The sequence below is a fragment of the Podarcis muralis genome, chromosome 10 (genome assembly GCF_964188315.1).
Source record: "Podarcis muralis chromosome 10, rPodMur119.hap1.1, whole genome shotgun sequence".
Classification (NCBI taxonomy): Eukaryota; Metazoa; Chordata; class Lepidosauria; order Squamata; family Lacertidae; genus Podarcis; species Podarcis muralis.
In genome coordinates, this window is record NC_135664.1 from 54638251 (window position 1) to 54651549 (window position 13299).

Here is a 13299-nt window from a genome sequence, read left to right on the forward strand (position 1 = left end):
CCAAATCTAAATGCAAAAGTACCTGGGAGGGTGATCTGATGGCCAAGAAAGATGGAGGCAAGAATTGCCCTGGCAATGTATCCTCAAACAAAGAACTTGAAGCTATTTCGTTACATTTTGTTGCCGTTTTCATACATTGCTCATGTACACTTATCAGTGGCTACATTCCTAGTCTATCAGGGTTCCTTTGAAGTAGACTCTGTTCCATGGCCTTGAGAGCAGCTCCTCCTGCTTATCTTCAGCCTCCCTTCCCATCCTTCTCGCAACTATCAGGTCGCATAAACATTAGGCATTCCACATGTCCGCCTGTGGCCTTGCTCAGATTGCAAGCTACATAGTTTCACATCATTTCTTCACAATAGTAACGCCTAGAACTTGGCCTGGTCGCAAATCAGCAACGAATGCAGGACTCTGACCAGAGATATTATATGTTAACAGGGTTAGAAGCTGATTTACACGCAAGTATATAGAGAAGGTTTGGGGGGACAGAGTCTTTCTGTGTAAAGTTTTAATGTACACAGAATAACGCACAATCACCATTCACATCAGCGATAATGGAAGATTAAACAACCAACCTAGCTTTACTATACAACTGAACATCTATAGTGGGAGAAGAAAGCATTTTCACATTTAATGCCAAATTGATAGACTCAAACTTCTTAGTAAAATTCTTGCTTGCTTTTTTTTAATTTTAAAAATATAATGTTACTTTTTTGTTTTCAAACATAAAATATACACCACCACTATAGCAAACTTATTTACAGTAAGAGGTCAGATACAAAACAAAAGCTAGGTCAAGATTATGTAAGCAGTACATTGTTTGGTCATATTTTCAGTACAGCTTTCTGCCTATTCTGAATTGCGACCCTTGAACACAACACAGCCCCATCTGTCCCTGAGACTTAGGCATGCACAGTTTGTTTGTTTTTTCATGAAACAAAACTGAGGAGTTCATAAACATTGCATAACAGCTCAGCAGCTGAGCAATGTTTAGGGGAAAGGGGCTCATTTCAATCAGAGCTAGTACAGTTGATAGCTATGGCAGTTTCAAAGAGTGCAGCCTGTGTTAATCTCAGATTCCACCCCTTCCCCACTTATCAGATTTACCTGATTTTGGGTGGCAAATGGCAAAACCACTATTTTCCTGCTGTATTGCATGTTTTGTGCTCTTGCCTAAAAGCACCATAGGAACTCTGAAATATTATCCAAAACTGGCTTTGACTTCTCCAGAGAGATGCATGAAACTGACGGTGCTGAGCATGGAAAAGCACCAAAAGTCATGGAGATCACAGATGTTTTCTCCAATTTGACAACAGCCTTCCCTTTCCCCAAGGCAGAGAGTAGTTCCAGAATGCCAGCTGCTTTATCCTGTTAATGATAAATGGACTTGCTTGGCGTGGAGTCCATGGCTGGAATGTAGGACAGCTGGAGCCAAGATCAGTCTGTTGCAATTCCCAACAGGCTCATCTTCTTGCAGCGCTGGTCATACGGAAAGTTCGGCGAGCATATGGTGGAAACAAGGAGCGCTCGTAGAGGTAAGGAACCAGACACATTGCCACCTTCTTCTGCTGTCAAAGGCCAATGCTAGTTAAATACCAGATTGCTAAGAGGGTGGGAAGAATCAGAGGTGCAGCTGGGTGAAACCTGAAAAAAAAATGAGGGTCCTATCATTAAGAATGCAGGGTTTGCTCAGGAGAGTAGCGTAAGATAATTTTTAAAAATACATTGGTGACTCTTGCTTAGTTTCAACAAAGTGTAGACAGTTTTTAAAAGGACTCATAGTGAAACCAAACTGCATTTGCCTGAAAGGTAAACTTAGTTGATATTTAGTTTTTAGTATTTCACATCAGGGTGGCTAACACACAAAATTTCCTGTGTGCAATGCCAGCAGCAATTTGTATGCCTTTAAAACAATATACGTAAATAGTATACTTGGTGCTGAGCTAACTAAGCTGAGCAGTATAAACCTCACCATGTAACTCAGTCCTTAACTCGAATGGAGAAATCACTCTAATTTTGGATAAATTGTTCTAGGAACTCTAATTATAGTGATCCTGGAATGCAAGGCCGAGAGCACTAAATTGTGTGGTTGGTCCTGGACTAGTTACCTGAATATTTAGCTGGTGTCTTTTGTAATTCTGTTATAGTTAGAAATGTAGGAAGCTGCCTTATACTCTGTCAGACCACTGACTGGCAGCAGCTCTTGAGGATTCTGGGTAGGAACCTCTCCCAGCCCTCCTATGAGATGCTGAGGGTTGGACCAGAGACCTTCCGCATGCCAGGCAGATGCTCTTCCCGTGAGATTCCATTTGGGCTGGAAAACTTTGAAAAAGGAAATTTGAGGTTTAATCTGAGGTTCTCTGTTTCATTTCCATTCTCCCTTAGTTTCCCTTTTATCATGAATATTATGCAGTTTTATAAACTGATGGGTTGATTTGTGGTCTTTGACTACACATTCGAAGCCACTTTTGAGGGGCATGGTGTGATGATACAACAACATAAATGCCTAAATAAATGATAAGGAAGGGACCAGCTTGCAAGTCAATGAAAGTCTGAGAACAGACACAAACTTTGCTCCTTTCAGACACACTTTTTGACAGCATTGGTCTTCATGAATTGGCCTTCTCTTCAATCAAAGAATGATTTTGAAACCTGCCTTTACCTTGGGAGGCCGTGTGGCTTCTGTGGCTTGTCGTGTTCTCCAAATAAGAAGTTACTTGAATGGTGAGTGTTTCTTGAAGAGATTGCACTCTTTTTTATGCCACCCTTGTGTGCAGTATTAAGGCTGGTTCGTGCATACATGTACATCACCTGATAACTCATCACCAGTTAGGGTTCCTTCAGACTGCCATTATTTTGCAGGGTGGATTCAAGTGCACACTGGAGCATTTAATTTGTGCATTTGTAGTGGATTGATGCTCTCTGTCACCCTAGTTCAGAAGCAGTGTTAGGGTAGCGCGACTAGTTTGGCCGCATGGAGCACCACACTGCAGGGGGCACCACAACAGCGCTGTAGAACGAAGGGGAAGCGCACACCAAATTTTAGGGTTGTACAGGGTGCTGCTTGAATTTGAGAGCCCAAAGTCTGCCACTGTTCTAATGCAACAAATCTGCTTTCAGAACCCAGGCTTTTTGTAGTTCAGAATACACATCATGAGCAGTTGTATAGTTAGGTATTTTTAAGTCTACTGCACTGGAGGGGGTTTAGATGAGGCCACAGTGTCCCTCTGTCCCCCTCTGTTTGGCTGTGCTGGGCTGTGCCAGTGGAGTGGCTCTGTTGCCTCAGAAGCCCCAACTGCACCCGCAAAAACTGTTAGAGTTCCTGATCTATGATTGCAGTCATGGGATTGTTGTCTTTCACATGATGGTATATATTTTGACTCCACAGAGTGGGAAGTGATGGAGACAGGATGTTTGTGTTTCTGAGTTCTGTGAAGTGGGACTATTGTCCTTTGTTCTTTTTCTCTTTGCTGTCTGATGCTAGAGAGAGAGGGAACCATGTTGCAGTGCTCTGTGTGTGTTTATATGTAAATAAAGTAGATTAGCCAAAATGCTGAGTTGCTGAGGTCTGTTACGCAAAGCTGCGAAGACTCTGCAGATCCCTAAGTGTGCCAATGTCTGTTGGCATCAGTCGCTGTGATGTTTGGGCTGAAGAAAGCTTATGAAGCTCCCGAACGATCGACCAGGAGGGAGGGAACATGCCAGTCGGGCATGTGTCTCTGCCAGGGTCCTACTCCAGTGTAGGCTGAACTCCTGACAAAAACAACACATTGGCAGCAGCTGCCACTGAGGTTTTCCACAGGTGGTAGCTGGTGCATGTGTCCCCCACCCCATGGGGCATTTCAGGAGTGGGAGGAGGGCAGGGGGTGGATCTCAGCTAGCCAAGGACCCACTGGATCCCAAGCTACTGGCAAGTTGTAGCAATGGCCCCAATCTAGAGTTTTCTGCTATGGCAGCCTTGCGCAGGTCTAGTAAAAATACAAAATTTTCCACTCCTCCTCCACCTTGCCTTCTGTTTTGGATGGCGCAAGCGGTGGGGGATACAGATGTGGCAGTGGTTCCCACATTCTGTTAAGCCCAGCTGCTGTTCACCAGAGTTTGGATTGCACCCTTAATGGCCTTACAGGGGCTCCCTCTTTAAAAGATCATGTGTGTCACTTCACTTACATTTCAAAATGCAAGCAAAGCCCTGCTGTGTTTGGAGCCCTTCTGCTCTTTGAGGCCCTGGACTCCTGCCCCAAAGTCCTGCCCAGATTGTCACACTTTCCCGTTAGATATCGACAGTGTTTGTATTTTGTTCTAGGCAGCGACTTCTGCATCCACCCTTTGGTGAGGGAGGCCCTGGACAGCAGGAGGCCTGTCGTTGCCTTGGAGAGCACCATCATTACGCACGGCATGCCATATCCCCAGAATCTGAGGTAGGCAGAGACTGTAATTTTCTTGCACAGCGAAAGCTGCAAGCTGGGCTAGGCCAGAGACTGATGCACACATGCATGCACCTCATGACATCTCATTGCTTGTTGATCTGCAGCTAAACTGAACTCATGAACTGCCTTCATTGAAAAGGACTATTTCTGGGGTCACCAGGTCAGGGGCATTGCTAGGTATTTAAAGGACTTGGGGCAGAGGCCCCTGACACAAATCTACATAGAATTTGCATATGCTAATTAATGTAGACAACCCTGGGAGGTTGAGGTGGTGGCTGAGTGGCAGGGGTCTTCACCAGTAATTCATTTTGCATTGTACCCAGCCACTGGGTGAGTGGCTTTTGGGGAAAATTTTAAGAAAATGGAAGTGGCAGAAAATATGGTACCCACCACAAGAGCCCCGCCCCTGGCAACCCCATAACAATGCTGAGGTCATCAGGAAAAATGACAGCTCTGTCAATTACATTTGACCTTTGATGGCTGCTTCACAAGTTCTAGCTATCGCCTGAAGTTGCAGTCACCAAGTAATAAACATATACATGCAGGGTAGGATCCACTTAAGCCTGTTTCGTATTCCTATAACCATACATTTTTGATGGTAGTGAAGCTTGATAAGCCTATCTGGGGCAGTCTTTGCACAGCAAATGAACAGATGGCACAGTCTCTTTAGGATTAAGGTACCACTGCAGATTGCAAGTGAGGGAATTGCATGCTTGAACACTCCTCTGGGTGGAAAAAAGTTCATTGCAATGAGAAAAGCAGTGCATAAGGGAATGTGTACAATCTGAGGAAGGCTACACCAAATGATTTCTCTCTATGCAGATTGCCATTCAGAATAGATAAAACCAGGGCATTTTTTTCAGCCGGAGCTCACCGGAACTCAGTCCTGGCACCTCTCAGGTGGGCTCCATTGCCATTATAAGAGAACAGGGGAGTGGGTCATGGTGCGTTCCGGCACCTCTTTTTCTAGAAAGATAGCACTGGTCAATAACCTTGACATACTAGAGAATAGGCTTTATGTTGGCTAAAGGCAGGGCTATTAGGACAGTGGGGATCCCAGATTGCCACCTACATTTTTGAGCAGGGATTGGGGAACCTGTGGCACTCTAGATGTTGTTGGACTCCAACTCCCATCAGCCTCAGTCAGCATTGCAGAATGGTCAGAGGTGATGGAAACTGTACTCCCAACAACACCTGAAAGGCCAAGGGTTCCCCATATCTGATTTATCCCTGTGCTGACAATCTGGCCATAAATTGATAACGCAAGGACCTCATCGCCATTAAAACTAACCCAAGATTATGTAGAGGAGCCACAGGGGAAGGAAATGAAATGTAAATGAGGGTGTGGTGTGGGATTGGGAGAGGAGAACAGTTTTTAATACCATGGCAACTTATTTTGCCTTCTTTTTCTTTTGCGTTGCTTGCAATGCACCAGCATGGCCAGAGAGGTAGAAGAAATAATAAGAGCAAATGGGTCTGTGCCAGCAACTATCGGCATTTTAAGTGGTCGCATCCACGTGGGTCTCCGGAATGAACAGCTTGAGACTTTGGCCAAGAGCAAAAATGCAATAAAGGTGTCTCGGAGGGATCTTCCCTACGTTCTCAGTCAGGTATTGGACTGAATTCTCGGGGGGTGGTGGTTTGTTTTCTTTTATGTTCCCCTGGTTCAAATCTCTATAGAGCACACATAATCTCTGAACATAACCTAAGAACATGAGAAGACCCTGCTGGATCAGTAGGATTGGAACCACTGCAAAGCAGTGCCACCTACTCCCAACTCAAACAGCCACCCCAGAAGGATACAGTGCTTGATAGTATTGAAAGCTGCTGGGAGGTCAAGGAAAATTAACATACATATTTCCCCTGAATCTCTCCCAGCGGAGGTCATCATGCAGGGTGACCAAAGCAGTTACTTGCGGGCCAAATGGGGTGACCTAGTAAGCTTAATTAGGTCCAGGTTCCCCACCTCTGTAGTTTACAGTTCTTATGACCAGTAGCCATGGATAGCCTTGTCTCCATTAATTTGCCTAGTCTCCTTTTCGAGCCACCCAGGTTGGCTTACATTGCTGTATTTTGCCCAGTGGTGGAACGATGTGAGAGGGCTGGAATCTAGGCACTCCTTGCTGAGGGTCTTATGCAATCTAGATTATGACTGGCTGTTCCACACAGGGCTTGTCTGGTGGTACAACTGTGGCTGGAACCATGATTGTGGCACACAAAGCAAAGATCCCTGTATTTGTGACAGGAGGAATTGGAGGGGTTCACCGCGGAGGAGAGAAGAGTAAGAGAATTAATTTTATAACTAAAAATTAAATTCTAAATGTTGTTTTAATTTTATAACCAGAGGTTAAGTGCTAAATACTGTGTGTGTGTGTGTGTGTGTGTGTGTGTGTATATATATATGCTTTCGTAGATTTTCACGGGTACAGGAATGCAGGTTTTGGTGTCCTCGGGTATCTTCCCGTGTAAAAGTTGGGGTGTCTAGGCGACGTTTCGACGAGGTCTCACTCGTCATCTTCAGGCTGGTGCTTTCGGCTTCTTGTTACTGGAACAGAGCAGGATCTCAGTGTTTGAGTTCCTATAAATACTGTTGAGGAGGTTCTGGGCAGAGAGGAAGTTCCCAGGCTAGTGTGCCTTTTCTTCTTTTGTTCCTTAATTGCTTGAGGGATATCTTGAGTGATTTCTTGAGTGATATCCTGAGTACCACTTAGGTGGGTCATTAGGTGTGGATTAGTTGCTAAAGCCTTTGTGTCTTGACCTCTTGAACTTTGTGAAGAGTTTTTCTGAGAAGATGGGTGTACTACATTTAGTTGTGCTCTGGCTTGGCTTCGTGTATAGGGGCGAGCTGTGGTTTTGTGGCCTGTGCCAGCCAGATCTGTGTAGGGATTGCAGGGGGGTGCAGCATCCGGAGGTGCCACCATGGTTTGGCTACTGGATGGTGTCTGTAATTTATCTGTAATTTATCTTGTCGAAACGTCGCCTAGACACCCCAACTTTTACACGGGAAGATACCCGAGGACACCAAAACCTGCATATATATATATATATATATATATATATATATATATTTGCTTTCGTAGATTTTCACGGGTACAGGAATGCAGGTTTTGGTGTCCTCGGGTATCTTCCCGTGTAAAAGTTGGGGTGTCTAGGCGACGTTTCGACGAGGTCTCACTCGTCATCTTCAGGCTGGTGCTTTCGGCTTCTTGTTACTGGAACAGAGCAGGATCTCAGTGTTTGAGTTCCTATAAATACTGTAGAGGAGGTATGGTGTATAGCCTCCAATGTTCTGGGCAGAGAGGAAGTTCCCAGGCTAGTGTGCCTTTTCTTCTTTTGTTCCTTAATTGCTTGAGGGATATCTTGAGTGATTTCTTGAGTGATATCCTGAGTACCACTTAGGTGGGTCATTAGGTGTGGATTAGTTGCTAAAGCCTTTGTGTCTTGACCTCTTGAACTTTGTGAAGAGTTTTTCTGAGAAGATGGGTGTACTACATTTAGTTGTGCTCTGGCTTGGCTTCGTGTATAGGGGCGAGCTGTGGTTTTGTGGCCTGTGCCAGCCAGATCTGTGTAGGGATTGCAGGGGGGTGCAGCATCCGGAGGTGCCACCATGGTTTGGCTACTGGATGGTGTCTGTAATTTATCTGTATACACGAAGCCAAGCCAAGAACATTGGAGGCTATACACCATACCTCCTCTACAGTATTTATAGGAACTCAAACACTGAGATCCTGCTCTGTTCCAGTAACAAGAAGCCGAAAGCACCAGCCTGAAGATGACGAGTGAGACCTCGTCGAAACGTCGCCTAGACACCCCAACTTTTACACGGGAAGATACCCGAGGACACCAAAACCTGCATTCCTGTACCCGTGAAAATCTACGAAAGCATATATATATATATATATATATATATATATATATATATATATACACATACAGTATATGAATTCTAGGCCTATAACCACCTACCATTTTATGGAACTCCTCTAGGAATGGAAAACTTGGAGCCTTTCAGATGCTTTTGGATGCTAATTCCCATAAGCTCAGCCTACAAAGATGATGGGAGTTATAGTCCAGCAGCATCTGCAGGGCACCACATGGGCTACATCTGAGTTAATGGCATTTCTTCACATTCTTCCCTCCCTACCCTGGTTCCTCTCTGTTCTAGAGGTGAGAACCAGGACACCCTCCCCAATTCATATACAGCACAGTCTCGAAACTGATCCATCCCACACACCTTGCAGTTGCTACTTCGAAACACATCGGGTTAAATGCATTCACTCGTTTAGGGCTACGATCCTATACACACTTGCCATGGGGTACACTCAGTGCTTTTTTTCCCTTTAAAAAATGGTTAGGGGTACTCTCATTTTGACTCAAGAAAATCACCATTTCATAGTTCAAATCAGGAAAAATAAAGACAGTAAATGGACAAAGATTCACAAAATGTTTAGGGGTATGTGTACCCCTTCGTCCCCCCCCCAAAAAAGCAATGGGTTCACTTCACTGAAACCAACACGACTTATTTTTGGAGTAGGATTAATCCAGGGCTGGCCAACTCATGAGGTGGGCTGAGGCAGCCGCCTCAGGCAGCAGAAGCCCACGAGGCAGTGCCTCTGCAGGCACGCTGCCCTCCCCTCCCCACCCCACCCCCTCTGCCACTGATGGAGAAGCAGTAGTACCGAGATCTCACCGAAACATAGCTGTCAACTTTCAGATTTGAAAATAAGGGATCAGCAGCCTCAAAAATAAGGGATCAGCAGCCTCACCTATCCTGGGGACAGTCTACGGTATAGCTAACAATCCGGGATAGCAGCAGGAAGCAGTGGGAAATGGCGCTGGAATAAGGGAATTTCCCGCAAAAAAACAGGAAGGTTGACAGCTATGCACTGAAATACCACAAAATCTCATGAATTCTCATTTGGTCCATGAGATCCTGCCACTGCCATTTTGTGGATGCTGCCAAACAACCCAGGTAAGGGAGGCTTCAGCAGGGACGGTGGCGGCGAAAGGGCAGGGTGGCACTTTCCTGTTTCATCTCTGGTGGCAACATGGAATGCACCACTCTTGGATTCTTCTGCTGAAGTTGCATCTTGTTTGACCCTCAGACTGTAGAAAGCCACAGCCAATTAGATGGTACTGGCAAGATGAGCTCATGGTCTGACTCATTATAAGGCAACTTCATATGTTACCTTAACACAGAATTATGATGGTTCCCACCCCCACCAGTTTGACCATTTTGGTGGCTATGAAATTTGGCAGGGCCACTGTCTTTTCAGTCTTTTCTCCCTGTCCTTTTCAGCTTTGGATGTGAGTGCGGACCTGACAGAATTAGGCCGTACTCCAGTTGCCGTGATTTCCGCAGGTGTGAAGTCTATACTGGATATTGGCAGGACATTGGAATATCTGGTAAGGAGCCACAAATGCAGTGCAGAGGGAAGCAACAAGAGACAGAAGGCTGGTTAATCTGGCCTTTCTCAGTTCTGTCGTTCCAGCTTCACGTAGAATTTACTCCCATATTTCAATGGATAGTTGTACTGTCATGGCTGTCCTGCTCAGAACTCTGATATTCTGAAGTAGGGATAGTGGAGAATTTGATAAAGTTCACATTTAAAGGCAAGCCCCTGTAATTTATACTTTCCAAAGCGATATGCAAACCAAAACACAGCCAGCTTTCTGAATTTTCAGTTCTCTGAATTTTGCAATCCGGTTCTCTGGCCAAGTATTGTGTACAAAAAAGCATATACTGGGGCAAAGTATGCATATGCTAGTGAAAAGAACCTACAAAATTTTTTGCTTTGCAAAAAAAAAATCTATATTAGGCAAAATTGCATGTGAATATAATTTACACTAAAATGCTTAGTAACTTTCATGAGAACTTTAAAAAGTTCAAACTTATGTGGAAATGTGGAAAACTGAACTTAACATTGGGAAAAGAAGAAACTGAAACTGACAGATATGCCTATCCCTCTTTTGAGTGTAGTGAAGGGGGCAAATTATCTGGTTATAAGAATGTTTCTATGCAACCAAAGTATTAAATTGATTTGAAAGAATGTTTCTATGCAACCAAAGTATTAAATTGATTTGAAACTGGCCTAAGTTTCTAACACAGAAACATTCTTACCTAATTTATTTTAAAAGTAGTTGGGTGGCTTGTGCACCCACAGTGGGCTGCAATGAATACATCCATGAGCCACAGGCAGCCCACATGCATTATAGCGATTATAGCAATTAAAATGTATATATTTTGAGGTTGTAGACACAGTTCAAAGACAAAACAAGAAAGAGATTTATTGGGCTTGCTGCATCTAGTTCATGAGATCGGATTCTATCAAGTCCATGGAGCTGGAGGAAAGGGCTTGTATTTTATCCTTTTGTGTGAGAGCAGTAAGGGTTTCCTGTTTGGGGAGGGGCTGTACCTCAGTGATACAGCTTGTGTCACGGATGCAAAAGTCCCTAAGTTCTGACATCTCCAGGCAGCAGGGCCCTCAGCTAGTCAATCTAAGAAAGACACCTGCCCATTGCAGCAGACAGCGAAGAGCTAGCTGGACCAATGGTCTGACCTGGGATCATGGAAATTTCATTTGATTCTGTAGTGTGGTAAGTGATTTGGTCCATAACCCAGCAAAGATGGTTTTTGCTTTCATACCACGTATAGTACAGTATTTTGATTTTGCCCCCGCTCTTCACCTCTGCAGGAGACTCAAGGTGTCTGTGTGGCCACCTTTGGAGACTCCAGAGAGTTCCCAGCCTTCTTCTGCCATCAGAGTGGCTTCCAGGCCCCATATCATGTGCAGAACGAGGAGGATGCTGCACAGCTGATTGGTGAGCTGTCTGTGGAACAAAGCGCTTTTTGAGAATGGAGGGTTTGAGTTCAAACCAATGAGCTTCTCAGTTTCCCTGAGGCGGAAGTTCATTGCCCACATAGTGGGGGACAAAGCCTATTGTAGTCCGTTGGGTTTACTTTTGAAGAAATGCGCATGGGAGCAGGACAAATCTGTCCCACGTGCTCCTTTCCATCCTTGGATATCTTCTCTTGTTTTCAGTATCCTGGTGTTGAGACTTGGCAGGGGCAGCGGCCCTGGCAACCTCTTACACCCCAAGTGACAAGAGCCTACTCAACAGCTTAGGGGTGTCTGTCTAAAAAAGGTGGGGGTTCCTGCACTGGACCTACTGAAATTAGTGATGGGTGGCCACCTTGTTTCAACCTGCTCTTTAGAGTGAATATGCCTGTTTCACTGTCTTGGCTCTGCGCGTGGATTGGAATAATAATAATAATAATAATAATAATAATAATAATAATAATAATTTATTTGTACCCCGCCCATCTGGCTGGGTTTCCCCAGCCAGATGGGCGGCTTCCACAAAGACCAAAAATACAATAAGATGTCACACATTAAAAACTTCCCTGAACAGGGCTGCCTTAAGATGTCTTCTGAATGTCAGAAGATCTCTTTGACATCTGATGGGAGGGCGTTCTACAGGGCGGGTGCTACTACCGAGAAGGCCCTCTGCCTGGTTCCCTGTAGCTTTGCTTCTTGCAATGAGGGAACCGCCAGAATGATGGGGGTGGAGACACTCCTTGAGGTATACTGGGCCGAGGCTGTTTAGGGCTTTAAAGGTCAGCACCAGCACTTTGAATTGTGCTTGGAAATATACTGGGAGCCAATGTAGGCCTTTCAAGACCGGTGTTATGTGGTCTCGGCGGCCACCCCCAGTCACCAGTCTAGCTGCCGCATTCTGGATTAGTTGTAGTTTCCGGGTCACCTTCAAAGGAATGTAACGTAAGCAAAATAATTATTATTTATAATTTTTCTTTTTTAAACATTCTGTTGTGACTTGGAGCTGCTAAGTAGCAGGATGCTACACTGTTAAAATCTCTTTCAGAATGGTCCAGAAAGTGACTGTATGTCATAACGTGCCGCCTGTTTCCAGGGAAATTGTACAGAAAAAAAGGATGGCTGCCCCCACGTATCTATGCACTCACTGGGGCTGATGGGAGTTGTAGTCCAAAACGTCTGGACGGCTGCATTAAACTTCGTTGGGTGCAAAGCAGTTGACACCAGAGGCTACTGGGATGAAGAAATAAATTGCATGCACATGCATCATCTATAAGCGATGAAATTTGTGATGCTACCTTTGCCACCTGTTGACAGAGTTATTCAGCAGAGAAACACAGTTAATGGCCTTTCTTCCTCAGCCAGGTCCCTGAATTTGCAGTTGGGCAGTGGAGTGCTGATTGCAGTGCCCTGCCCTGAGGATCAAGCTGCTTCAGGACAGCTTATTGAAGAAGCAATCCAGCAGGCTTTGAGAGAGGCTCGGTAAGCTGCTGCTGAAATCCCGTAAATTTTCATAACACAAAAGTTCTGGGTTTGTTTTGTTTGTCTTCCTTTTGTCTGCCAGAGCACCAGCCAGAGGGAGGGGGGCAGTTGTCCACAGATCCCTGCCGCCTCTGACACCCAAGCTCCAGCCAGTGGGTGCCCTCTAGGGGCAGATTTTCTCCAATCAAGTTCCTCCACTTAAAAGCCTGAGCTGAGCTCACCTTGGATAATCAATGCATATATTTATTAAGTTTGTAGTATAGATAGGGCCACCTGATGTGTTTCCCCCCTTTTATAGATAGAAAGATGATTTATTTGTGCTCTTCTCATATAGAAATATAAAACTACTGGTTCTCATCCAGATTGCTCTTGTTATATTTGCAGGGAAAAGGGGATTACAGGAAAGGAGCTTACACCCTTCTTGCTGCAGAAGCTAAACAAGTTATCTAGTGGGGAGTCACTTAGATCCAGTATCCTTTCCTGAAAATGCTCGCTTCTTACTTCCCCTCCTCAAAATCCAATTGCATAATTCCCCCCCCCCCCATGTTCTCCAT

At 44.9% G+C, this 13299-nt stretch overlaps 1 protein-coding gene across 5 annotated transcripts in view; it reads left to right on the forward strand.

Moving 5' to 3' along the window:
- Positions 1 to 1362: 1362 nt before the first annotated feature.
- LOC114605551 (uncharacterized) overlaps positions 1363 to 13299 on the forward strand; it is a 30255-nt gene continuing 18318 nt past the window's right edge. The window contains exons 1-9 of one of the 5 annotated variants that reach the window (XM_077935061.1): positions 1363 to 1535; positions 2585 to 2724; positions 4304 to 4418; positions 5863 to 6037; positions 6597 to 6708; positions 9727 to 9833; positions 11123 to 11249; positions 12625 to 12745; positions 13130 to 13215. In XM_077935061.1, the coding sequence (XP_077791187.1) occupies positions 2640 to 2724; positions 4304 to 4418; positions 5863 to 6037; positions 6597 to 6708; positions 9727 to 9833; positions 11123 to 11249; positions 12625 to 12745; positions 13130 to 13215 (928 nt within the window). In that variant the 5' untranslated portion in view covers positions 1363 to 1535; positions 2585 to 2639. The remainder of the gene's footprint in view (positions 1536 to 2584; positions 2725 to 4303; positions 4419 to 5862; positions 6038 to 6596; positions 6709 to 9726; positions 9834 to 11122; positions 11250 to 12624; positions 12746 to 13129; positions 13216 to 13299) is intronic. The other 4 variants (XM_077935060.1, XM_077935063.1, XM_077935062.1 and 1 more) reach the window with 4 other exon arrangements.